Source organism: Myotis yumanensis, unplaced genomic scaffold, assembly GCF_028538775.1.
Source record: "Myotis yumanensis isolate MYYU_CA2020_CCGP unplaced genomic scaffold, mMyoYum1.0.hap1 SCAF_3, whole genome shotgun sequence".
In the NCBI taxonomy this organism is placed as follows: Eukaryota; Metazoa; Chordata; class Mammalia; order Chiroptera; family Vespertilionidae; genus Myotis; species Myotis yumanensis.
This window is the reverse complement of record NW_027223754.1, coordinates 185348698-185374982: the sequence shown is the minus strand read 5'-3', so window position 1 is coordinate 185374982 and position 26285 is coordinate 185348698. Positions and strand designations below refer to the sequence as shown.

At 37.0% G+C, this 26285-nt stretch overlaps 1 protein-coding gene across 1 annotated transcript in view; it reads left to right on the top strand.

Moving 5' to 3' along the window:
* The window catches only part of PIK3C2G (phosphatidylinositol-4-phosphate 3-kinase catalytic subunit type 2 gamma), a 293693-nt gene that overhangs the window by 2402 nt on the left and 265006 nt on the right, over positions 1–26285 (top strand). Inside the window, exons 2-4 of the mRNA XM_070410626.1 lie at positions 17560–18301; positions 21906–21988; positions 23530–23687. Coding sequence (XP_070266727.1) covers positions 17639–18301; positions 21906–21988; positions 23530–23687 — 904 coding nt within the window. The 5' untranslated portion in view covers positions 17560–17638. The remainder of the gene's footprint in view (positions 1–17559; positions 18302–21905; positions 21989–23529; positions 23688–26285) is intronic.

The window sequence follows — 26285 nt, the reverse complement described above, 5'->3', positions numbered from 1 at the left end:
TTATCTTTTCTTTTGTTTCTCTTGCCCAAAGAGATATATCAAAAAATATTGCTAAGAGAAATGTTAGGTATTTTATAGCCTATGTTTTCTTTCATGAGTTTTATGATTTTTGAGTCTTTCATTTAAGTCTTCAATCCATTTTGAGTGTATTCTTGTATATGGTGTAAGAAGGTGTTCTAGTTTCATTTTTTTTTCATTTACTTGTCCAATTTTTCAACACCATTCATGAAATAGCCTGCTTTTACTTTTTCCCCTTTGAGCATGATGTTAGGTATGGGTTTGTGATATACGGCCTTTCCTATGTTGAGGTATGTTCCCTCTATTCCCACTTTGCTGAGAATTCTGATCACAAATTTGTTACTGGATTTTGTCAAATGTTTTTTTCTGCATCTATTGATATGATTATATGATTTTTCCTTCATTTTGTTTATGTGGTATATCAGGTTAATTGATTTGAAGATATACAATCCTTGAATCCCAGGAATAAATCCCACTTGATAACTGCATATGAACTTTTTAATGTATTGCTGAATTTGGTTTGCTAATATTTTATTGAGGGTTTTTGCATCAGGGATATTCGTTAGTGATATTTCATCAGGGAAATTTTCTTTCTTGGTAGTGTCTTTATCTCATTTCAGAATCAGGATAATGCAGGTCTTGTAAAATGAGCTAGGGAGTCTCCCTTCTCTTGAATTTTTTGGAATAATTTGAGAAGGGTAGGTGTTAATTCTTTGATTGCTTTGTAAAGTTCACCTGTGAAGCATCCGGTCCAGGACTTTTGTTTGTTGGGAGTTTTCTTATCACTGCTTCAATTTTGTTGGTTGCAATTGGTTTGTTTCTTCTTAATTCAGTTTTGGAAGATTGTGTGTTCCTAGGAATTTATCCATTTTGTCTGCATTGCCCAATTTGTTGGCATGTAGTTGTTAGTAATATTTTCTTATAATCCTTTGTATTACTAAGGTATCAGTTGTTGCTTCTCTTTCTAGCATTGTTTTCTTAATCATAGGTATAAAGGATATAGCATATTCAATTTCCCTTTCCTCTTGTAAGACAGAAAATTTAGCATGACTTTTAGTTTTAATTGAACTAGTCTCTGTTTTTTTTCACCCAGCTTATTAATATGGAATGATTTTGAAATTATTATGTTTGAAATTATATTTGTAATAATTATTTAGACTACATCAATGCTATATGATTTTTAAACTATTGATCTTAGTTTCCTATTCTTAAATTTCTATTTTGATTAAAATATTGTCAACATTTTTCATTGAAAGAGTATACAAAAATTTCTGAGCAGTTACATACATGCAAAATTATTTAGCTCTATCACTAATATATGGCAAAGGAATACTTGATGTAAAATATATTTACCCGCAAAACTATGTATTTATTGTTCCCTTAGGACAGTTAGTATTTAAAGATAAAGTCTATATTCAGGCTAACTTTGATTTCTTTTTTCTAATCCTCCCCCTCCCCCTTTCTTTTTGATAGGTAAATGTCTTATTTTTGACATTTTAAAAAAATTAGCTATTTTTCCTGGTTGCATGTGTGTATGTGTCAGGTATGTATGCATATTCAGATTTATTTAGTTCAGATTTCCTTTTTTGTTACTTTCAATGTTACCTCTTTTCATTTGTTCTGATTATATTTAGGATTTCAATAGTATGATTTCAGATGTTTATTCAGACTGTTGCAATTGCAATAGTGTCACTCATTCATTTCTATCGTGGTTTCATTTTCTTCAGTGCTCATAAAGAGTGTTCCTCAATGCTATTTCAAAACTTAGTTTTTTATGTCAATTCTGCTTTTAATGACAATTTTAATGTTAGTGAAGTTTTAGTTTCTTTACATATCAATATCTCACTAAGCTCCATTTTTATTAATAAATCTCTCAACCAATTTCTTCTATATCTTTATTCTTCATTTTATTATTTTGGTTTCTATTTTATCTATCTGCTTTATGTAATAGAATAGTTTTTTAATTTTATAAGAAACATAGTTCATTTTTATCATATTTACTTAGCATGTTTTTCAAAACTAATTTCTCCTCTTTTGTCTCAACTTTCAACAATCATTTTAGTTCTTGCAGAATATTTCCACATCTATGTGTCACTTTTTTTCCCAATTACTCATCCTGTGGGAATGAAAGTTGTCTCCACTGATTACTCATAAATAATGTCTGTAGCTTCATCCGACTACTTTCATTGTTTACCTGGTGGCTGTTAGAACACATTTCTCATTTTCACTTAGACAGTGAATATAAACAGACTTAACCTAATTATTTACTGGTCACTAGCAGTCACTTAATTTCTCTAAATTCTGGACTTCATTTATCTTGCTGTTGTTTTCTGTTTGATTACTTTGAGAAGGTAAGCATATTTCTAGGTGATTCTAATCAACATATAGTTCTGCTTTTGCCAAAAATGGTCAACCTTTGCACTTTCTCATGGTATTTTACCTCACATTCTCAAATAAAGCAAGTCAAATGCTTAGTCCCTGTGGACTCCGGATATTTTTTCACTAAAGCAAATTGTAGTCTTAGAAGTAATGTAGGTAGAGGAATGGTAAAGTGGCTCTGGCTGCCAGTGAAAAGTGTTGCAATGCAGCAGAGCAATAATTTTAGGGGTGAGGATGGAGAGAGTTGATAAGCCTGAATCTCCCAGCTGGTCAGTAGCAGGGGAATGAGTCATCTCCTTACCATTTTGCAGGCTGGCAGATAATAAAGCAAGTGCCATACTTGCTTTTGTTTTCCCCTTATTCTATTTCAGCTTGATCTGCTTTGACGTTACTTATGGATGATTGGATGAATGGTTGACAGTCTTTTTTTTTTTATTGGTAATGTTATACTATAAACAAATATCATTTGATTTTTCACTTTAAAAAAATGTTTGGTTAATTTTTAAAATCATATACTACTATCCAGATTCAATTCTAAAGAAATTCAACTGGCCTGCCTGGCCTGGCTGAGTGTCGACCCATGAACCAGGAGGTCATGGTTTGATTCCCGTAGGGTCATATGCCCTGGTTGTAGGCTGGATCCCCAATGTGGGGCATGCAGGAGACCAGTAATCAATGATTCTCTCTCATCGATGTTTCTATCTCTCTCTCTCCCTTCCTCTCTGAAATCAATAAAAACATATTTTTTTAAAAAAGAAATTCAACTGGAGTGATTTTAAATCCCTTGACTTATTTTATTATTACCATTATTCTAAGATTATGGAACTAAACTCATTTACTAAACTCACAGTGTGTTGACCAGATTTTATTTTTGTTATTTCTAAGGTGTTTTTTTTTTGGTTGTTTTAAAGTTTTCTAATTTTGTCTGGCTATCTATTTTTTAAATTCAAACTTTATACATTAATTCATTTAACTCTTCTCTATGTTAATGTTTCAATTCAGTCCTATTGTTGTAGCCCCAATGCAATGAATCATATGACAAATGCCTTTCAGATAAATGTTTTAAATAGTAAAAATAAAATATGGTTATTCAAGCCATACATATTAATCAGATTTTAAAAGGAACATCTTGTTGTATATTTCATTGTGTGGGTTGGTACAATAAACATGTTCTTAGAAGCATTAGAAATTACTAATGCATCATATAATTATGGCTTTTCCCTATACATGGCTTTAAAAACTTTCTAGGATCTCTCTCTAAATCATATTCAATCAAATTCATTATATCAATAACTTTGTCAAAGATTCAGTTGAAATTTATGTTTCTTGAGAACTTATATCTTGTACTAATGATTATGTTAATGCCAAGTGTAATTAAGTAGTTATCTCTACACATCTATGATATTTTAAATATTAATTTCACCTATAAATTTACGTTTATTTGGTGAAAAACAGAGACATGTTTCTAGCTACTAGAACAGTGATGGATACTGTGTGGCGTGCATGCTTCCTCTCCCTTCTCCTACATCCACACAGAGGGTGCTAATGGAGCATTACCATCCCAAATTTTGCTCAGCTGCACAATTCTCAAAGCAATCCCGAGAAGCCACTACCATGTAATGAAATTTCATTTATGAGATAAAACTATTTACCAATTCAGTTTCAGATCCATATTAAAATTCCCCAAAAGAAGAAACTGTTATTAACTGGTTTCTGCTACTTACTTCTATTCTCAAATATTTACAAAAATAAGAGAAACCTCTGGGTATATGGGAAATTTTGCTAATATTGAACAATGAAGCTGAAACTAGATAGAAATAAATACGACAATATACATCTTTTAAATTTATTTAAAAATACAAAGAATAAAAGAACAAAATTACATATCCTAAAAATGTAACTTTGACAAATGTGAAGTTGCTTGCTAGAATATTCTAACATACTAATACTAGAGACCAGGTGCATGAAATTCTCTATTCGGGGGATGGGGGGTCCCTCAGCCTGGACTGTGCCCTCTTGCAGTCTGGGAGCCCTTGGGGGAAGTCTGACTGATGGCTTAAGACCCATCCCCCCCTCCACAAGGAGTGGGCCTTAAGCCATCAGTTGGACATCCTTAGCCCTGCCACGGAGGCGGGAGAGGCTCCCACCACAGTCACTGTGCTTACCACCCGTGAGCCCGGCTTCTGGCTGAGGGGCGCTCCACCTGTGGGATTGGGCCAAAACTGGCTCTCTGACATCGCCCAAGGGGTCCTGGATTGTGAGAGGGCTCAGGCCAGGCTGAGGGACTCCACCAGTGCATAATCGAGGCCAGGGAGAGATGTGGGAGGTTGGCCAGCCAGGAAGCACCGAAGGAGGACTCCAGGGCATGTCTGGCCCATCTCGCTCAGTCCTGATTGGTTGGACCCCAGCAGCAAGCTAACCTACCAGTTGGAGAATCTGCTCCCTGGTGATCAGTGCACATCATAGCGACTGGTCTACCGGTCGACTGTCTGCCCCCTGGTGGTCAGTGCATGTCATAGCGAGCAGTTGAGAGGCCTTAGCGTATCATTAGCATATTATGCTTTGATTGATTGAATGACCAACCAGATGACCAGACACTTAGCATATTAGGCTTTTATTATATAGGATGTTATTGGCTTATTACTTAAAAAGATTTTTAATATATTTCAAGTAAACAGATAATTTTAAGAACTAGAACTGAATTGGTTTACTAGTATTTTGTATTCTGTGTCCCTTTAAAGCAAGAGTGACAGAAATTACAACTTGTAAAATGCATGTTGGGAGCTATTTTTTCCAGTTGGGATTTAATCTATGCAAGATGCCTTGTGAATTTCTTTAGCCATCTTCACTTTTCTTTCCTAAAGGGAAATCTGACTCTCCCCAAGAACTCTGCTCCTTTCTGTCTCTCCTGTGGAAGCTGTTCTTCCTCCCATGTCCCTTATATGGAGGAAGACAAGGCATGGCCAACATTCTTCTAGATTGCCACTGTCTTACAGGTTATCTTTTCCAACACAGTATAAACTCCACTTTTCAGAGTCCCATGATATCTTGCTCTACTGCCTATGTCCCTTCTATTTACTGACATCCACTGATCTAGTTCCTCCACATCCTTTAGGGATTTTTGCTCCTCTTTGCACTGGGTTCAGCATCATGATTTCACATTGTAACTCCAGGTCTCCCAGAGAACTCCAGGACCAGCCCACTATAAATGTTCAAAATAAGGCCCTTTCTTCCTTTTAGTAATAGAACATTCTTTTCTTTTCTTTTTTTCTGGTCTCACGGCAACAGAGTAAGGGACTGCCTTTTCCAGTCTTCCCGTGGCTATATACTCAAGCCAATGGATGTGAGCAGAGTGATATGTGCAACTTCCAAGTCAGGATTTTGAAAGGAAGTTGCTAGTACAGTTTTCTTCCTGCCTCTCAGACTATAAATACTAGTTGTCTCCCACACTGGGATTCTGTTCTCAGATTAATTATATCTCTTCTTAATCCCCAAACCCTCTTAAGTTCTATGGCTTCAGCTATAAGATTTATTTTCTGAACTGAAGAATCACATATGCAAATACTCAGCATCTTTACTTACATTTTGTACAAATCCTTGAGTTCCATACGTCCAACAAATCAAGCTACCAATTCCTATTTCAATATTTACATTAGCAACTACATAAAACAAATGTACATCTTCATGCACTATTATCAGCTGAACAACCTTCTAATCATCACCCTCAGTGTCAAGAAATAAACCTTTCTTACCACCCAAAAGCCCTCCATGTGCCCTACAACCCAAATACCCTTCCTCTCCCCCAAAATAAACACGTTTATGACATAATTTCTGCCCTTTTCTATGTAGTTTCATCATCCAAGTGTGTATCTCTAAAATATATGGCTTGGTTCTCTCTCTTTCTCTCTCTCTTGATTTGTGTGGGATGAGTATATTTTTGCACCCTTTTGCAATTACTGTATTCCTACTCCACTTTTCCCTTTGCGATTTATTTGATAATGAAACTAGCTTATTTTTTCTGTATTTATTTCTACCCTGGTTTAGTTTAGCATATTCCTCTACCCTCTGTGTTTTCTGTCTATTGGTGTTTGGATTAAGAGGGTTAATCAGAATAGATTAGATTTTTTGGCAGGACTTCTTTATTGTAGTTTTGAATTTTTATCAGAAAGCTCAAAATCCCTGGCTGCCTCTCTTTTTGCAATGTGAGCAGCCATCAATGCTTGATGCCTAGATTTTATAATTCATGACTTATTATAAAATATTGATAACCTGATAACCCAATTTTATCATTTCTTCATTTACTTGTTGAAGTTCTTCTACAAAGAAAAACTTTGCCTCATTTATAACATACTTATCCAGTGATTAGTTCATATAAAAAAAGATTTAAACATGTTTGAGCATGTACTACATTAACCTTATGTTGTACAAAGGTGATTAGTGACTTGTATGTGTGTATCTGTGTCACTCTGATTACATGCTTTTAAACATATTTGATGTTTTCCTCCATTTCAGTTATTGTACTTATTGGCCAATAGAGCCTTTCCAAGTTGGCTCTCAAGTCCTAAATGCACACTTGCATTCTCTGGTAGCTTCCTTACTAACTAGAGATGTAGGATCTCCTAGGTTCATCTTATATATTATCTTCCCTAAACCCCAAAATCAATTGGTCCTTCAGTAGCCCTGCTTTCTTTTAGTGGGATAATAATCTAGATGTTAGGGATATTCATTATTACTGAGATGGGCATTATTTCTAGGCCTTTCCAAGCAAGAAATAGATTAGATGATAGATAGATGGATAGATAGATAGATAGATAGATAGATAGATAGATAGATAGATAGATGATAGATAGAAATTTTTTAAAACCTCATTAGTTCATTCTGATACTTTCAGTCCTAATCTGTACTACAAAGAATACTGATTCTCAGGGGGCAATGGGGATGCTAGAATTATTTATTTTATCCAGCATTACACACAAAATATTCTAAGGATAATTCTAACACAGTCACTTATATGAACAATAAGAGGTTTCAAAGAGATTTGTATATGTTCTCTTTATTTCCCCACCTTTGATTAAAGTTGAACTATACCCACATTGTCAGTGGAGATAGCCATATTAAACTTTTACTAGATCCCTCATCTACCTGAGTTCTCTAAGAAAATATGTATATTTTAATGCTCATCAAGAGTCTTTATGTTGATGTATGTTTGTCATTTGATTATCTGAAGTTTATTCTCTAACAGTTTATTAATGAATAATCTAATGTGATCATAACAGTTTGAGAAACTTTAATTTGGAAATAAGTTTCAGTGACTATATATTCTTGGTTCAAATTTTCTTTCACTGAGTATCTTAAATATATCACTACTCAATTTTCTTCTAGTACAAGGTGCCAAAAAGTCTGATGACAGTTCTCTTTCCCATTAGGTTATAGACCATGTTGGTCCTTTTCACTGCTATTATTCAGTACCTAGTACTTAGTTTATAACAGAGTATCTTTTTATGACTTTATCTTTCTTCCATCTTCTTCATCTTATTCCTTATTGTATCTTACATCTTCTTTACTCCTTTTTTATACTTCTGTGTCACTTACTTTTTTTTCTCCTTGTCTTTGCAAAATTCATATCCTGTAGCTGGGAAACAAGTCTGGCTCCTCCTCTTCCTCTTTTCAAACCTGCCAGGAAAATTACTGCTCTTCCTTCTCCTAGCTTAGGAATCTTCTCTTCCTGAAACTTTACCCAATTCACTTGGATAAATTGCAATCTTCTTTTTGGTGCTATTGTTTACTAGGTGTACCGGTTAATAATGCAGATTTTTTTCATTAGATAGAGTTACACATATGTTGATATATATGAGATTTGGTATGTATGCTATTTTGTTGTATTGACAACAAGCTTCAAAATTTCATATGTCAAATTTGCTGAAGGTGTTAACATCAGATATTTTTACACTTAAAAATGTTTAATTGCATGCCAAAAAAAGAGCATTTGCAGGAAGTTTTAATTCATTACTTTATTTTGAAGAAAAGTGCTGCTGAATACTTCAGGAAGCTTATGGAGAACATGCTCCATCTCAAGATACTTGTGAACTCTGGTTTAAATGCTTTAAAAATGATGATTTTGATGTGAAGGACAAAGAACGTCTAGGTCAACCGAAAAAGTTTGAAGACCAACAATTATAAGCATTATTAGATGAAGATGCATATCAAACTCAAAAACAACTTGCAGAAAGATTAAATGTTGCTCAGCAAACAATTTCCAATCATTTACAAGCAATGGGAAAGATTTTAAAGGAAGGAAAATGGGTGCCACATCAACTGAACAAAAGACAAATGGAAAACCAAAAAGTCATCAGTAAAATGTTGCTTCAGTGGCACGAAAGAAAATCTTTTTTGTATCAAATTGTGACTGGCAATGAAAAGTGGATTGATTTTGAGAATTCCAAAACACAAAATCAGGGTTGACCCAGGTCAACCATCAACATCAACTGCAAGGCCAAATCGCTTCGGAAAGAAGACAATGCTCTGCGTTTGGTGGGATCAGGAAGGTGTGGTATATTTTGAGCTTCTAAAACCAGGTGAAACCATTAATACTGATTGCTACCAGCAACAAATAATCAATTTGAACCATGCTTTGATCATGAAATGACCAGAATGTGCCAGAAGACACGGCAAAGTAATTTTGCTTCATGATGACGCACCATCACACACTTCAAAACCAGTTAAGGACATGTTAAAAGACCTAGCCTGGGAAGTATTAACCCACCCACTGTATTCACCAGACCTTGCTCCTTAAGGTTACCACTTGTTCTGATCGATGGCACACGCACTTTCTGAGCAGCACTTCAAAACATACAAAGAAGTGGAAAATTGGGTCTCTGAATGGTTTGCCTCAAAACAAGAAAAGTTCTATTGGGACAGTGTCCACAAATTACCTGAAGGATGGGGGAAATGTGTAGCTAGTGATGGACATTACTTTGAATAAAGCACTTTTGATGTTTTCTTTATTTAAAATTTGCATTATTAACTGGTACCCCTAGTATAAGTTTAAGGTAAAGGATTTCTTTGAGCATACAATAAATTATCTATCTATATATAAAAAAACCAGCGACCAGAATGCTGGAATGACCTGAATGACCAAAACAACCAGAACAACCAGTCGCTATGCTGCCCACTGCAGCAATCCAACCAGCCCAATCAGGGGTGGGGCCAGCCGGCCCACCTCGTACAGCCCCTCCCTCTGCCAGCTCAGCCCCAATCGGCCCCCATAGATGTGGGCTGGCTGGATCCCACCCATGCATGAATCCGTGCACTGGGCCTCTAGTTAAAAATAATTGTCTGGCCCTAACTGGTTTGGCTCAGTGGATAGAGTATTGACCTAAGGACTGAAGGGTCTCAGGTTTGATTCTGGTCAAGGGCACATGCCCAGTTGTGGGCTCAATTCCCAATAGGGGGCATGCAGACATCAGCTGATCAATGATTCTCTCTCATCATTGATGTCTCTCTCTCTTTCTCTCTCTCTCTCTCTTTCTCTCTCTCTCTTTCTCTCTCCCTCTCCCTTCCACTCTGAAATTTAAAAAAAAAAAATTTAATTTAAAACAAAACTAAAAATAAAAATAATTGTCTAACTCAGTCATTCATTACTAATAGAACACTCAATAACAGACCCTTAAGTAGGGGAAAGAGACCTGGAAAATAGTATCCACAACTGCTTTGATCAGTTTAAAATTCTCATCTTGATATGTTTTCCAGGTAGATTTGTTTGACAATAGTTAAAGCATTATTAGCTCTTACCAAAATACCACTAGCCTGTGTTTAGGGACCCTTCACCAACTGTCATATTGCAAATGCTATAAGAATTGTGTCTGTGGCCTTCCACTGGTGTCATACATACTCCTTGGCTGTCCTTGTCCTTGCATGCAGTGGGCTTCATTCCCACTAGATTGTTTTCCCCAAAGTAATATCAGAGCTGGAGGCTGACTTTTCATTGTATTATTTACTCAGAAGAATTGAATGAATTACTGCTTCAACTGCTTTATCTATCATGTTTAGGGCTGTAATTTTAACAATACTTAGGAATCAAAACATCCTTGTAACTAGGTCTCGATGACTTGCACAAAGTTATCTGTAATATATTGTACATTCTAAACAAAAACATACCCAATATTCAAACCTTGACTATGGCATTCATAAATGCTACTTCTGATTTTTCTATGGTAAAACACATTTAGTAGTATTCTATATAAAATCCCCCCAATTGACATGGAGCCTGCATCTATTAAAGTAATTTTCATATTGTACTGTATGATAAATTTGTGTCTATGAGCTGCTTGAGTGCAAAAGCTGTTTTATCACTTTAGTATTCCCTGGGTTTGCACACTGCTGGACATAATATACTTGGAAAAAGTTACTAAATAAGTAAATGTGCAAATGAGTAAATAGATGCATGAATAGATACATTGCTTTTTGAAGTCAGCATCTCTCAAAAATACGAATAAGGGACAGTTTCAAATTTTCTATGTATAGGAAGCTTGAGGCAGTCTAATGAAAGGTGAAGTGCCTTTCCTATCTAATCAAGACAGAATATGCAAATTGACCATCACTCCACAAAAAAGATGGCGGCAGCCAGGCCAGGATGCTGGCATCGTTTCCACGGCAATGATGCCATCGTTCCACCCTGCTCCACTTGCAGAGGGCCTCTGAGCAGCACACGCAGGAGCGGAGTGGCAGGGGTGGGGTGGGACGCCTGGCTGCTTGGAATGCTGCCTCTTAAAACCTATGAAAGTAGTTCAGCTTTCCTGAGAACACAGTATGAGGAAGCCCAAATTAGCCACAGGGAATAAAAGCCCTGTTAAGAATGCTGATCATGTTCTAGCCTCATTCATAGGAAATGCACATTGGAATATTTAGACACTCCGGGCTGGTGGGCAGCGCGTGCAGGCACAGAATGGCGGGGGGGGGGGGGCGGGGGGGGTGCCTGCCTTTGTCACCAAGACGACGCCAGCATTCTGTCCCGCCCCGCTGGTGGCCAGCCTGTGGGAAGTCCCACCCCACAGAATCAGCCAGAATCAGCTATTGGTCAGACAACTCTCAGTGGCCTGACAGGTAGGACTCTCATTCACCTGCATCTCAGACTGTGATAGCAGGGAGGTGGGACTATGTCTAAAGAGCAACTTTTGATATAACGTAGCTCTGCAGCCAAAAGATGCCGGTGTTATCGACAGAGTGTGTGACGTTAAAGTTCAAGTTGTAAATACTTCATCCCAAGGGAAATTACTCAAGCACTCTAAAGTGTTTTCACTCTTAATGTGGTGTACAGGGAGATATTAGAATAAGTTTAATCACTTTATCAGTCATTGTTTGCATCAATGTTGTTTTTATATCATGTTTTTGCTGTTTTCATATCATGTTTTTGTTGTTTTTATATCATGTGTTAGTTGTTATATCATTTTGTTACTGTTTATTTATTAATAAAATTATTTATTACTTTCATATACATTTTACTCATTTCCTTTCATGTCTAACATTTCTATTATAGAGAAAGGGCAAATAGCAATATTAAAATATTTCCTCTAATTAATTCCCTTTTAATGTGCACAAATTTTGTGCACCAAGCCACTAGTTCAGTGATGGCAAACCTATGGCACGCGTGTCAGAGGTGACACGTGAACTCATTTTTTTGGTTGATTTTTCTTTGTTAAATGGCATTTAAATATATAAAATAAATATCAAAAATATACACCTTTGTTTTACTATGGTTGCAAATATCAAAAAATTTCTATATGTGACATGGCACCAGAGTTAAGTTAGGGTTTTTCAAAATGTTGACACACCAAGCTCAAAAGGTTCGCCATCACTGCACTAGTTGGATTATAAAGTGTGTCCCCAAATTCACGCAAGAAGTAATTTTGATAGAAAACACAGGTTTACAATTAAAAATTGTAATTTTTTTATTTATTCATAAAGTATACAGTATAGGGTTATGTATGGAATAGCACATTGGGTAAATGGCCTCCATGGCTTTGCTGACACATATGCAAAGCTGTGGTCTTCATTGGTCTTCATTGTCCTTGCTCCTGGGCCATAATTGGTACTTGGTAATGCTTATCAAATTGAAGGGATTGAAATCAAAGGGCAACAGATATTAGAATCTGATTCAATAAAGCAAGTAAAATTAGGCTTTTATTTTTTGTTGTTGTTGTTGTTAATGCTCACGCAAAATTCAAATCTTGCTTGAATTTTGGGACACCCTTTATATGAATAAGAAAGTGCCACTTGTTCATGTAAAAAGGCACCTATAGAGACTATTTGGAAATTAATGTTTTCCCTAAGTACCTCTTGTCTTCTCTTAGGTGAAACACATATCAGAGGTCATGAAAATGTTTTTCCTCATCACTAAATTTCAAATTAAAAATGGGAAAAAAATGAGACAGGAAACTTAATTCCACCTGGACCTGTAATACCTTTTTGCTATGTGATCTTATATGTTGACAGGGTCCAGGGTTAAGACATGGGAATATGGGGATATAAAAACATTATTCTTCTTTACTATATGTTTTTTATAGTTTTACAGTCTTATTTAAATCAGGAACTGATAACCTCTCAATGATGTCTTAATTGCTGCTATGTACAGTTCTGCCTCAAATTCAAGTTAAATGACTTTATTTATGCATTACTTTATAATGTAAAGTGTATATATTCACCAGCTGACACTAAATGGCATTTCTATTAGCTTATAAACTAAAAAATACTCCAGTTTTTAAATTGTGATGTTCAAGAACTTTTAAATTATGAGAAATTTCTTAAAAATCACAAGTGTAATACTGAAAAAGTAGATCTGGAAGAGGTTTAGTTTTTATTACATTTTCAATGTGAGTAAGTATATCTCATTCACCTTTATCTTATGATAATGAGATTTTTTTAGACAGGCTTCTATTCCAGTTCAAGTTTTAGTGCTGCCAAAAATGCTTGAAAAATTATTGCTAGTAATAAAAATTGAAAAGTTTTCAACTCTTCTCAGTAGCGATAGTTTAAGTTGAGTTAATATGTGTTTCAGTGCCTAAGTCCAGGCATGCTCTAAATGTCATATGAATATGGCATGATCACCCATACACCTCTCTTTAATTCCTGTTTAAAACAAATTGGTAAACACAAATTCTGAGACTTTGGGTAAGTTGATTCACCTTTCAGTTTCCTCATTTTTATTTTTTTATTTATTTATTTTTTAATATATTTTATTGATTTTTTACAGAGAGGAAGAGAGAGAGATAGAGAGTTAGAAACATCGATGAGAGAGAAACATCGACCAGCTGCCTCCTGCACATCTCCCACTGGGGATGTGCCCGCAACCCAGGTACATGCCCTTGACCGGAATCGAACCTGGGACCCTTGAGTCCGCAGGCAGACGCTCTATCCACTGAGCCAAACCGGTCTTGGCGGTTTCCTCATTTTTAAGTGGTAATAATAATATCACAGGTTGAGATGAGAAATAAATATGTTAACATATGTAAATATGTACATGTATGTAGAGCAGTAGCACAGAGGTCTCAAAAATGTTAGATATGATTATCATTATTATTCACAGCAACAAATGGGGCACAGCCTAAATGAATCTTTAATTTCAGCATCAGATCACTGGTACCTTTTTTAAAGACCTTCATTAATGACTCTACAAAATTAAGAAATAATTTTTAAAACTCAATCAGTTCTTCTGAAGCCACCGAAAACTGTAAAAGTCATTTTTATATAGCCAGCCACATTTACTGTGTTTAAGCTAAGACAGAGCAGACGAGGCTAAGGAAGCCTGGAACAGGATATTAACTCTGGTTGTCAAAGTCATACCCTGCTGACAAACTCTAAGTTCCATGACAGAGAAAAATGAAGCAGGATAATTTGCTTTAATGAAACATAGCTTTCACTAAAAACATGGAGATTAAAAAATAGCAAGTACCAAAAAGGGGATTCTGGCTAGACAATGTATCACTGTAACCCATGAATTAGAATAGTTTGGAACCACATTTTATAGATCAATTTTCTGGTTAACACTTTATTCTATACACTTTTTACTTGCATCCCTTGAAAATCTCTCACAAATTTATCAGTTCAGTTTTTTGACTTAGTTGAACTGAAAATTTTCCCCAAATTTATCAGTTCAATTTCTTGAGTAGAATATAATAAATTTGTTTATTGTTTAGTGTTATCAATTTTAAGTCAATTTTTAGTGCCAATATAATAAAAATCAATTACCATTGCAAAACAGATTGATAATCATATTTGATAGTTAACTATTATCATAATTATTCTTTAAATGTTTTGTCTTTAACATACATCCATATAATCATTAAAGAAATTTAAAAATCCATAAAAGTGACACAATACTTTTCAATTTTATTTTCTGATACTCAGTTATGATTTATAAACTATAATTTATACATTTTAAAAATGTTAATTTTCAAAATTTATTAGATCATCTGTTTCAACAAATACAAATAAGCAATAACTCTGAGTAAAGCAAAGTACAAGGTTTCTAATCTAATAGAAGAGAAACATGCAAATTGACCATACCTCCACTACACCCACAAGCCACGCCCACCAGCCATTCAGGAGCAAATATGCAAATTAACCCAACAATGATGGCGGCGGCCACAGAGCTAGAGCAAACAGGAGGCTTGGGTTGCCCCAGTCATTGGAGGAAGCCAAGCTTCCTGCCTGCCCTGCCAGCCCTGTGCTCCGCTCAAGGCCACAAAGTTTCAATTATAGAAGATAAATAAATCCCAGATACCTGCTTCCAGCCCGTGGCTGTGGCCAGCCTGAAAATGGCCATCAGCCCCTCACCCAGGCTGGCCAGGCATCCCAGTAGAGACCCCCACCCTGAAGGAGCTGTGGCCAGCCTGAAAATGGCCATCAGCACCTCACTCAGGCTGGCCACACCCCCATGGGGTGAGGGTCCCCGCTGGGAGGTTTGGCCAGCCTGCAAACAGCCATCAGCCCCTCACCCAGGCTGGCCAGGCACCCCAGCAGGACCCCCACCCTGATCTGGGACACACTTCAAGGCTAACCAGCCGGCCCCCACCCGTGCACCAGACCTTTATCCTATATAATAAAAGGGTAATATGCAAACTGACCCTAACAGCAGAATGACTGTGAATGACTGGTCACTATGACACACACACTGACCACCAGGGGCCAGACACTCAATGCAGAAGCTGCCCCATGGTGGTCAGTGTGCTCCCACAGGGGGAGCTCTGCTCAGCCACAAGCCAGGCTGATGGCTGCCAGTACAGCAGTGGTGGTGGGAGCCTCTCCCGCCTCCTCAGCAGCGCTAAGGATATCCGACTGCAGCTTAGGTCTGCTCCCCACTGGCAAGTGGACATCCCCCAACGGCTGCCAGGCTGCCAGAGGGATGTCTGACTGCCAGCTTGGGCCCGATCCCCCAGGGAGCAGGCCTAAGCCAACAGGTAGACATCGTCCGAGGGGTCCCAGACTGCAAGAGGGAATAGGCCGGGCTGAGGGACGCCCCCCCCCCCCCCCGAGTGCACAAATTTTTTTGCACTGAGCCACTAGTTGAGTTAGACGTGAGAAAGACTAACGTAGTCAAGTGATCTAAGGGGAAAGAGAAATCTTACATATACACACTATGGATGTTATCTTGAGATAGTTGAAAACCATTGTAAACCTATTTCTTGGGAAGCTACTGAGTTAGTTTCTTAAATATATCATTACAATATTTAAAAACAGTTGTAAGGCACAAGAACAAAGAGATTGCAGAAAATGTAGAAGCAGTTTCAGAGACAATATAACATTGCTGGTGAGAAGATGAAAGCTTTAGAATACGATTGTGACGGTGTTCAAAGAGAGAGGAAAAGAGATTTCCTAAAGGAACTAGTGGTTTATTGGATATAGAAGAATAAAGATGAGGGAAGTTTCAAAGATGAAACCCTGTTTTTTGGTCTAAGCAATTGAGTGGATGGCTGGGACATTTTCTGTCATGAAATACACTAGAATGAGAGCAGGTTCTTGGGTGAATTATAATTTAATTTTTAGACTTTCTGCTAGAAATTTAAAAAATTAAAGAGGAGATATTGAGTAGGTCCTAACAAAAATGGTCTAGACATATAAGTGGTAATTTAAACTACAGGAAGAATAAAATAACTTATAAGGAGAGAATAATTGAGAAGAAAAGAAACTCTGACAAGAGTCCAGTGGAAAATGAATAATAGGCAAAGGAGTTTTTGAGAAAAAGCAAACAAAAAAGGACTCAGAGAATAGGTTCAGAAAAGCCAACATAGGAAAGCAAGGAACTATAAAATAAGAAGTGTGGCAAATGGAATCAAATATTGCAGAGATAAATGAAATAAAGACTAATAAATGGTAGTTGAATTTACTAACATGAAGCTTACTGATGAACTTAATGGAAGTCATTTTGTAGAAGTGGTATAAGAATTTGCCATTACCTAAAAGAATTTGGGGAGGAGAAGAAAGGGTCTAACCAACTGACAAGAAGATTTGTTATGGTGGAAAGGAAAAAGTTAAGACCGTATTTACAAGGTTGAGTGATTGCTGATAAAGAAGACATTGTTTAGCTAGTAATAAAGAGCCTTTAGCATGCTAACATGCATATAGCATGATTGAAGACAGAGGGAAATAATGATGATATAAGCAAGTGGATCTTCAGTAGCAAATGGAAGCCCAAGGGGAATATGGACTTTGGATTGATTCTTGAATCTCTTGTCATAATGGAAATTATTTCACTGTCATAGAAGTTTTATGAATCAATACACCCCCTCAGATTTTAATGTTGTGAGCCTTGATGGCATTTTATATTACTCAAGGAATTATTTATTTTGCTAAACAGAAATTTTTTTAATTATATTTTATTGGTTTCAGAGAGGGAGAGATAGAAACATCAATGATGAGAGATTGGCTGCCTCCTGCATGCCTCCCACTGGTGATCAAGCCCACAACCTCAGCACATGCCCTTGACTGGAATCAAACACAGGACCCTTCAGTCCGCAGGCCGACACTTTATCCACTGAGCCAAACCTGCAAGGGCACTAAAGAGAAATTTTAAAATAATTATTTATATTTGTTCATCCTATTTTTTCTTGAAAGTTTTATTACTAATTAATCAACGAATTTTTTGTTTCCCTTTATGTTTTTTTCTAGGAACATTCCTATATTTTTAAAATCTCATTACAGAGTTGCTTGGAGCAGAGTCAACCCTCTCAGTTATATACAATAAAGAATGGCATATTGTTGGAAAACAGATCTAAATCCCAGTGAATCACATGAAGAGCAGCATGAGCACCAGGAATTGCACTCTGTAAATCAACCCCCTTCTCCTAGCCAACTCAGTCTGGGTTTTGATCAGCTAGTAGATGAAATCAATAATAAAATCCCATTCTATCAGAGTGAAATTGAAGAAAACACTGTTTCTGTGCCCAGTTCACCAAAGCATTCATTAGATGAAGCACAGCAAATATCCTTGAATGAATTCAATTCTAAAAGCTCAGAACTCTCCTGTCACCAACTTAGAAACACACCAGTAATTGGTTTTAGGCCTTCTGCGCTACCAAATCCTCAACACATAAATAAAGAAAGCTCTGGGAGAAACCCCACAGGAAAACGTCATGGTGCTAATGTTTACAGATTCAATATTTCAGCCCCATCATCCGCTAGTTTGGATCAAATTAATTCACAAACAGAACTGGAAAATAAAAATCATAACTACCATATAGGATTTGAAAGGAGCATTCCCTCTATATATCCATCCTTCTCAACTGACTTCATGCCAAAAGAAGAGAATAAAAGGAATAGAAGTGCAAACACTGTGGAACCTTCTTCAATGTTCTTTAAAGGTTCTTTACTCCCCAGGATGTGTGACAGTTCATGGCCAAAGGACATAGAGGTATGTGTTATATATGTTGACCTAAAAATATGAATATAAATCATTTAATAATATGCTGGTTTAATTTAGTAATGAGGGTAACTACCTTAAATAGATAAATGCATTATATTACAGTTGAAAGAAAAAGCATTTATTATCCACTAATCCTGTGTTTCTAAATTAATTATTTTTTTCTGGAAAGGGCAATATAATTTTTATAATATAATTTTGAAAGTTCGTTTCATCAAATCTAAATAAAATATTATAGTATTTACATTTTATTAGATAAAAATACCACAGTTGGAGGTTTCAATGATAGTATCTTCTATTTTATCGTGTTATTATGCACAGAGAAACACACATAAATTTCATTACATTTATATTCTGAGTCACGCTATCATGAATTAAAACTTTAGATTATTATTCTTAGGAGAAATATCCCTTTACTCAGAGGCTCCTCAATTATGCTGTTGGCAGGCAAATTCTATTGGGATCATTCCAAGAACAGGAAATTAAATAATAATTGTGCAATTCATCCTAATGGTTTCATTAGTAGTTTTCCCATCATTTTAGTAACTATAGAGTTTCTTACACTATATTTGAACATTCCTCTGATTATACTGAGTCTAGACACAAGTGAAGCAAAGTATGAAGAATAAATATTATTGCAACTGTTATTCACAGAGTGAGGCAAAAGGATTCTTCATTTATTCAGCAACTATTTATTATATTCTTAAAATATACATGATAAACTAGAAAATTCAAAGAAGGAAATACAGGACACCTGATTTCAGTAGTAGCATATTACTCAAATTAGCTTACAAACAAATAAAGGTAAGAGAGCAAAATAAGAGGATGAGTTCATTGGAGAAGAAACAACTAATTATGTCCAAAGAACTTGCAGAGGAGGTAGCCCCTCAACTAATCTAAATTGAAAGTCAATGAATTTTAGGAACTTGTACAATTGATCATGACAATGTACCAAGTACTCAGCTTTCCCTTACCACCAAAAGCAGCTGTGAAGTTAGAAAAACTCTGTGAATTTTAGATATTGAACAACAGGCACTATAGGACATCAATACTTGAGAAAAGGGAAAGTGTTGAATGATCAAAAAGGCAGGGAAGAAGAAATAGAAAAACAAAATAAAATAGAAGAAACAAATATCAGCATGGCAGTCTTAAATCCAAAAATATCCATAGATATACTAAGTATGAATCGGCTAAGCATTCCAAATAAAAGGGAGAAACTTGACAAGCTAGATAAAAAAGACTTTACTACTGTCTACAAGAGACAATCTTAAGAAACAAAGGTAGAGATAGGTCGAAAGTAAAAGAAATAAAAAGACAACACTCAAACAGCAAAAGAAAGTTGGTGTGGTTATTAATATCAGAAAAAGTACAAAGCAATGCAGAGCATTATTAGAGAAACAAAACGTCATTTCATAATGATAAAAGGAATTATAACAGGGTCAATCAGGAAGACATAATACATTTAGATGTATATGTACCTGACAAGAGATTCAAAACACATAAGGCAAAAAGGGTTTCCTTTAACGTTAATAGTATGCACACCCTAAGACTGAGCCATTTATAACTTGATTCACAAGAAATGAAACATGACCATGTAAATATTTGCACATAAAAATTAAGGTGTTTTTTTTTTTACAATAGTCTAAAACTTAACCCAAATTTCCATCAACTGAAAGATAGATAAACAAGTCGTGGAATATTCATGCAATAGTATGTCACTAATCCTATCTAATAAAAGAGAAACATGGTAATTAGCCGTACCTCTGCTCCCCTTCCCATGGGCTAATCAGGGCAATATGCAAATTAACTGCCAGCCAAGATGGCGGCCAGCAGCCAGGCAGCTAGAAGCAAGCAGGAGGCTTGCTTGCTTCAGTGACGGAGGAAGCCAACGTTCCCCGCCTACCGCTGCCGGCCTCTGAGCTTGCAGTTTGAAACATTGTTACAAATATAGAAGCTAAACAAAACCCCAGAAACCTGCTTTCAGCCAGCCAGGATCTCAGAGCTGGAGTTGAAACAGTGTATCAATTATAGAACCCAAACAAACCAGATACCTGCTTTCAGCAGCTGAGGCCTCAGAGCTGGAGCCAAGCCTCAGAGCTAAAGCTGGCCCAGAATAAAAAAAGAAAAAAGGGAGCGGTTGGGAGCTTCAGTCACCCGCCAGCCTGAAAACAGCCCTCAGCCCCTCACCCAGGCTGGCCAGGCACCCCAGTGGTGATCCCCACCCTGATCCAGGACACTCTTCAGGGAAAACCAGTCGGCCCCCACCCATGCACCAGGCCTCTATCCTATATAGTAAAAGGGTAATATGCCTCCCAGCACAGGGATCAGCGGAGCCGCCAGGCCTCCGGCACCGGGATCAGCATGACAGGGGACAGCGCCCAAATCCCTTGATCGCCCTGCGGTTCTGTGTGTGACAGGGGGCGGGGCCACAACCTCCCTATTAGCCCTGCTCTGTTCGTGACAGGGGAAGGCACCCCAACCCCCTGATTAGCCCTGCTCTGTGCCTAATAGGGGGAGCTCCCCAATCCCCTGATCGCCCTGCGACTCTGTGTGTGACAGGGTGCAGCGCCCCAACCCCCTGATCAGCCCTGCTCTGTGGGTGATAGAGGGCAGCGCCCCAACTGCCCCCCAAGGGGCCCTGCTCTGTGTGTGATGGGGTAGAGCCATAACCTCCCCATCGGCCCTGCCTGAGTGTGGCAGTGGCGGCGCCCCACTCCCTGATTGGCCCTGCTCTGTGCATGACAGGGGGTGGTGCCCCAACTCCCCAATTGGCCCTGCTCTGAGCCCGACCAGGGGATGCACCTAGGGATTGAGCCTGCCCTCTGCCACCCTGGAGCAGGCCTAAGCCAGTAGGTCATTATCTCCCGAGGGGTCCCAGACTGCAAGAGGGCACAGGCCGGGCTGAGGGACCTCCCCCTCCCTCCTGAGTGCACAAATTTTTGTGCACCGGGCCTCTAGTCGATAATAATAAAAGCATAATATGCTAATTAGATCAGACATCCATTCAGATGACCTTCTGGACAAAACCGGAGCTGAAAGGGAAGCCCAGTCCCTGGTGCCTGCTGGCGGCCAGAGGGAAGCCCTGGTCCTGGGTGCCAGAGGGAAGCCAGTGCTGTCAGCCAGGGGAAGGAAGGCCTACTCTAGCACGAATTTCGTGCATTGGGCCTCTAGTCAACAATAAAAAAGATGAACTATTGATATGTGAGACAATATAGATACATTTAAAAAGATATGTCATTTAATTGAAAGAAGCCAGAAACAAAAGAGCACATATACCAAATCAACGGTAATAGAAATCTGAATAACTATAGTTTCCAAGTAGATGTCCAGATTGACAGAGAGAAATGTGGAGAAACTTTCTGAAGTAATGACAATGTTTTATATTTTGATTGGAATATTGATGTTACAGTTATATACATCCCTCAGAACTTAAATTATATATTTAAGATTTTTGCAATTTTCGATATGTATTACTTCATTTAAAAATCTAAAAAAGTAAAACAGTAGAAATCTTTAAAACAAGATAAAAAAGATAGAATTGAATTAATCTTTTCCCCACACTAAACTATATAAATTTAACAATTTTTATTTTAAGCTGACAGGTTGTTCCATTCAGCTAATTGAAGTACCTGAAGGCAGTAATATGACTCTGGCCTCCTTTTGTGACAAAGTAAAAAAGTAAGTATTGTTATTTCATTAAAATTTGAAATTTCTATACCTGCATAAATTTTTCTATTTAATATTACTAAACTGATTAATTTGGCATATAAAATGTTCTGTAATCTTTAGTACAATGAAAAGTATAAATTTATGACAAATTGAATCATTACTCAACTTCTGGCATTATTTTTGTTGTCTATAGTCAAATAAATTTTCTCTTGTGCAAAGCTTTATTGATGATGTAAAATTAAGGAGTTCCCGTCTTTGTCTATCTTGCCATAGAAGTCCAGTCTTATCATCAACAGGGCCAGAATTAAGGCCATTGCCCATAATTTCTGTTTCACGTTAACGTCCAGTCCAGTCCAATATCTGGCTTAGTCTGTACTCCCAGCTGCAGTCCACTGTGTGGGGGGTCACACTGCCATGGGCCATGCAGCTGCTTAAGGCCACGTGGCTATGCAAACAGATGGGCACGTGAGGTGACAGAGCAAGAGAGCGAGAGGGAACAAGTTGCAGACGAGAGAGAAAGCTCATTTCTCTGTGGATTTTACTTTCCAAGATTTTGTGCACTTTTGATGGGGTCCACCCCCTAACCCAGCCATTGTTCCCCAGGCTAGACTGACAGGCAAGCACCTTCCCTACATCATCCCAACTTCCCTGCACAGGTGCTCATCTTCCCTTTTGTTTGATCCTTTCCCCTAGTGATCTGCATGGAATGGATGGGTGGTTTCCTGGGCAGTGTGAGGCTGTAGCCTTCTGGTGAAGCTGCCCAGATGACCATGCTTATAATGTTGGGTTTCCCCTTTACTCTCTTCCTATAATTACTATTAACTAGCTAATTACGATGTTAAAAGCACAGAAAGCAAAACCATGGTTAAGGGAGGACCACTATAGATATACATATTCTTAGTTGTGCAATGAGACTGGTCAAATAACTTGCCTCTGACTATAAAACTACTAAATGGAAGAGCAGGATTAAACTCAAGACTTCTGGCTCCAAGGATAAGCTATTGTTCAATTCTCTGGCTCATTTGAGCAAAAAGTAATTGTTCAGAATATACCAATGACTTTTGAGTTCAATTATTTATGTAAAATTAAAAGGTGTGTAAAATCCAAAAATTTAAGAAAAGTGGACAGCCCAAATGGCATTCACCAATTTGACAAACAAGAGAATTTGTTTACCAAATTATGATATTAAGATGAGTGATTTCTAGTTTCAAAAAAGTTAGACAGAAACAAAAACCAAAGCAAAGAGTTCAGGCTTCAGAAGCAATGATAATAAAGCAAGGAATCATTATATAAAGAGTGAATTTTTATGTTTTATGAATGGCAATGTATTCTTAATTGCTTCACATAAGGTGCTTGTGGAAGAGCTTCAACAACAGCCCTCTAGGGTTGTTTCTGGTATAATTGTAATTTTTACCAATCTGGCCTAGTTCATAGCACTGTGTCACAAATCAGCTGCTTTTTGTTTTCATATTTCTTATCTTCTATAGAAAACTCTGCATGATGTTTCTTATAATCTTGTCCTAAGTAATTTTTTCACCTATGTTTTTCAGAATCAGAGAAACATACCATGCAGCTGACATTAATTCCAATTCGGGGAAGATCTGGAGCACTACTACAGCATTTCCATACCAACTCTTTTCTAATACTAAGTTTAGTATAAATATTTTTATTGGTGACTCAACACAACTACTTCATTTTATGCCACATGGTAAGCAACCTTGCAAATAAGCATAAAAATCTACATAAAGCTGGAATAAGCTGCATAGCCTTGAGTCCACTAGTGAAAATCATTAAGTGCAGCATTATTAGGTAGTATTTTGCCCTGAAGTGAAGTATGAGGAAAACAACTAGAAACGTTTTGTTAACATTTGTTTAGCTATTGTGTTGAAGACCTCTCTTCACGTAGCTCAGTCTAGGACACCTTATTTTCCTTCTATAAAATAATGGCAAGTATAGTAAATTTTTTAGCATATTACAAACCAATTTTAAAGAGAGTCTAGATATATATGAATGAAAATGCATTAGAAATGACTATTTAATTGAAATATAAATAAATTGTGAGGAAGACTATACATTGATACATAGAACTATATTAGCTCTGTACAGCCTAACATAATTACTGAATCAAATTGACTCAAAGTCTCTTGGAATGGATCCTAAGGATCTGTATTTCATTAAATTCACCAGATAATTCTTATTTCTCTAAAGTTTTAGAATGTCTGTAAAGTGGTCTACTATATTATTTCACTTATAGTCAACTATTTTGCAAAACAATATTAATTATTTGAACAAAATGTAGTTGCTACTAAGTTTCTATATATCAAATATTGTTTCTTGACAAATAATGACCCAAGAAATATTTTTTCATTGATTATTTTACTTTTATTCTTTTGCTTTTTCTTTCTTACTCCAGTCAAGGCTCTGAGTACAGGTGACTACAAATATAACATTATGTTCAAATATTAATAGGACCATCTGGTTTGAAACTAACAGAAACCAACTTCTACTGGCTTTGGCAGAAAAAAAATAAGCATTTTTAAAAAATAGAGGGATATATTACAGAATTTAAGAGTAGGAGTTCAGCAAAAACTTGATAATATACAGATAAACAAGCAGTCTAAAATTTCTGTATGCCTCTCACCCCATTTCCTCTCTATATAATTGCCTTTCACATTTCTCTTGCTTTTCCAGAAAATATGTAAAGCCAAGCTCTCAAGCTTAAATGCTATTTGGCCAGCTACCTAAAGAAATTTCAGTCTCTCCATTGGACCCAATTCCATATTTATAAAAGCAGGATTCTGATTGCATAGCCAAAATCAATGGTTCTGCTACTTGATCCAATCAGAGTGGCTAGGGTCATGTTGGCTTCAGTTACTGCAGAAAGGGAATAATTGTGAACTAGGGAGACCAATGCTCTTCTTCTAATTTACAATGTTTAATTTCTAACATTCCCTCCCCCTCACCCCCCACGCATCTAAGATATCTCTTTGTTGAGCAAGCCACAGCTCATTTTTTACTTTTATTTTAATTTTAAACATTTTTTTAAAATATCTTTTTTATTGATTTGAGAGGGAAAGGGAGAGGGAGAGAGAAACATTGATTAATTACCACCCTTACCCTGACCAGGAATTGAACTTGTGACCCTTTGATCCTTCTGTGCATGGGAGGATGCTCCAACCAACCTAGCCACACCAGCCAAGTCCATTTTTTATTTTTATGAAAAGTTTCAGTAAAGTGATTAGGTCATTGTGTTTACTGTTAGAGATGTATAACGGTAAAGGGGATGTCTGTGTCCCCAAGAATATTAAAAGTATTTATAAGAAAAAGAAAGAAAAGAAGGAAGGGATGAAGTAGAGAAGAAAGGAGGAGAAAGAACACATTCATTAAAATATGCAGTGTAGCCAGCCTATGCCATTCTCTTTCTATTTACATTTGAAGGGGGACAGGTACTGTGACTTAATTGACAATAAAAAAATTAACAAGAAAAGACAAGGCTTATTTACATTTGCATAAAAGTTACTCAGTAATAATTTACCTGCTGAATACCCAGAGGTAAAGGTTTTTATACTCATTTAATGTAAAAGTGTTTGGGATGAATGAAGGGGAACTTTAGAGTTTGAATAGAAAAGTATGGAGAGTTATATTGCTTTCTTATACTAATAGATAGGCAGTCTGTCTCCTTCCTGCTTCCTGGAATTTGCAGGAAACTAGCTCAGAATGAAAAACGGTAGCTTAAGGAATCTATTTTTCCCTGCGTTAGTCAGATAAGAAAAGTTCAAATAATATTTCAAATGTCTTCACTTTAAAATAATCTTGGTGGCTAAAACTGTGTGGGAGAGGAAGAAATTTTCCTCTACCCTTCTAGGTTTTTTTGGCTGGTCTAATAATAAAATCAATGTAAAAGATTAATAAGAAAAAGTGACCAAATTTAATGACATGTACATATGGGACCTCCAAATACATGAGAGTCAGAGACCCCCACATACATGATAGTGAAACTAAAATGTGAGATTTGAGTCGAGTTCACTGTCTCAAGAAATTGAAGAACGAAGTCATGGACAAAAACAGTTAACAGAGGCAAAGTTTATTGGGAAAGGTGCAGCTGGGGTTCCAGGAGCAGGACAGTGTCCAGAGCTTCCATTCCATGTTATAGTCGGGTGTTAACGTCTATTAGTCCATGTGTAGAGTCCCACATGGCCACAAGCCAAGTGAGTGCAAGGGACATGTTCCCTTGCCACAGGAATGTCAAGAATCCATTGAGTGTAGGGAGGAGGAGAGAGAGCCCATGAGAGGAAGTGGGCACTTT